Here is a 1,829-nt window from a genome sequence, read left to right as displayed (position 1 = left end):
TGTGCTTGCCAGGCAAGTGCTCATTCCACTGAGCCATTTCCCTGGCCCAGATAAGAGCTTTAATTTTTTTTTTTTTTTTAATCAGCTTAGTGTGAGGCTGACCTCACACTTGGAGCTATCCTCCCGCCTCAGCCTTGTCGATGTTAGGATTACAGGCAGGCTCCACCATGCCCAGCCAAAATGCTTATTTGTAACATAAAATTGTATAATTTTTTTGATATGACAGAACAGTTAATTATATCAGATTCCCATCAACCACCAAAGGCAGTAAATGACAATCATATTGGTCACTTCCACTGGCTGGCAGCAGGCTCTTCCGCTAACGGCTCCCATGGATTCCACCACACCATTTTCCTTGCCAGACTTAGTTCACTTTCAACCTGAAGAATCACCTCCTCTACTTGGCCAAGCTGAAGGTGGTCTTCTAATTTTTTACCCTCTGGTTCCACTTTCACTATAGGCATCCTCTCATGTGCGACTTGTTCTGTGTATTTTCTACGCAAAGTACTTTTAGGGATTTCACTGAGAACATCAAGAATCTTTGTGTATAATATTCTTAGTGTCTCGTGCGGCATCTCACACACAGCCAAACCCATGAGGCCTGTGGTTTTCTTCAGCACGCCCACCATGACAGTGCCCGCGAGCTGACTGAGAAAAAATTGCACAATTAAAGTAACAGACTAAGAACATTTCAAATTCACACAATAACAAATATTATTTAGATAGGCTTTCCAATAATCAAGAAAAACAAAAGGAATATACTTCATGTTTTTCATTCAGTCAACACATTTGGGGGAAATCTATTAATACAAGTTACAAGTTAGTAATAGAATTCTATCATAAAAGACAAATAGATGATTGGTTTTTTTATGACTACATGACTTTTATGGATGAAAATCATGATGATCTAAATAGTAATAGATTAATTTATGTGGAGGAAAAGTTAAAAATCAATCACTTACAACTTGGCTTCTTGCCTACATTCTAGCGGCACACTCGGGAGACTTGTCGCTGCCCAACTAATGTCTACACAGAGTGGATTTCTGAACATAATTTATGTAGATGAAGTGTGCAGAATGTTTTTATTTGTTCTACATCTCACTGTCTCACCTCTGTGTGAACTTCCCAAGCCCAGATCTACTCCAAATATTCTGACTCCCCTTCTCTACACTTTCCTCCAACGTGTTTGCTTTGGCAACTTTCATGTTCTTACAAACAATTCTCCTAAGGAAATCAATCACTCTTGCACCCAGAGAGAAATCCTGTGCACTCAGTGCGATGACAAAATGAAACATGCTTGAGGCAAACCATGTGTTCCCGCGTGTCCGGGATTACGCTATTTGCTCAAGAAACATGCTCCTAATGTGTTTGGCTTCTGTTACCCCTTGTGATTGCAACTTTCATTGTCTTTTGGAATTTATGATTTCAGAAGCAACTGCTTGGCCTCATTTAATTGGACACTTCTGGAATGTGAAGCCTGGGGAATTCACCAGGCAAGGTCCTTGTCTTCTTTTCAGGCACCTGGTGTTTGAGCAATGGAGGCGTCTCAATTCTCTTTTCCATCTGAACCCCAGACAAATGGCTTATCTAAACCACATGGGTCCATCACACTTTGAGAATTCATCAGTCACTTTACTTGGGAAGAAATACTTTCTGGCCATGGAGTGAGGCAATGTCATGTCCGAAAAGAGCTTTTCTGACCTACAGCACAATAGCATGTCTATAGTTCACGACGATTTATTATATATTTTATAAAAACAAGTAGAGTGGAACTTGTGGATTCGTGACAAAGGGAAACGATAAACATTTAAAGAGATGGAGATGCTGAG

At 40.2% G+C, this 1,829-nt stretch overlaps 1 protein-coding gene across 1 annotated transcript; it reads right to left on the bottom strand.

The window, feature by feature from the left end:
- Positions 1 to 287: 287 nt before the first annotated feature.
- Positions 288 to 629, bottom strand: LOC101570902 (NADH dehydrogenase [ubiquinone] 1 alpha subcomplex subunit 5-like). Its single transcript, XM_012517425.1, has 2 exons — positions 565 to 629; positions 288 to 447 (listed from the first exon to the last, which is right to left on the bottom strand). Exons 1-2 carry the CDS (start codon positions 627 to 629, stop codon positions 288 to 290), a joined length of 225 nt encoding a protein of 74 aa, XP_012372879.1.
- Positions 630 to 1,829: the final 1,200 nt, after the last annotated feature.

Source organism: Octodon degus, unplaced genomic scaffold, assembly GCF_000260255.1.
Source record: "Octodon degus isolate 3935 unplaced genomic scaffold, OctDeg1.0 scaffold00177, whole genome shotgun sequence".
NCBI lineage: Eukaryota > Metazoa > Chordata > Mammalia > Rodentia > Octodontidae > Octodon > Octodon degus.
The sequence above is the reverse complement of the archived record's forward strand: the minus strand, read 5'-3'. Positions and strand labels throughout refer to the sequence as shown.

What these genes read in the sequence shown, in the direction of transcription:
- LOC101570902 (XM_012517425.1), bottom strand. Translation starts at nt 629, where the DNA reads ATGGTGGGCGTGCTGAAGAAAACCACAGGCCTCATGGGTTTGGCTGTG. An exon ending in GTGTGTGAGATGCCGCACGA is followed by an intron (nt 448 to 564) that starts GACACTAAGAAT and finishes TATAGTGAAAGT; the next exon opens with GGAACCAGAGGGTAAAAAAT.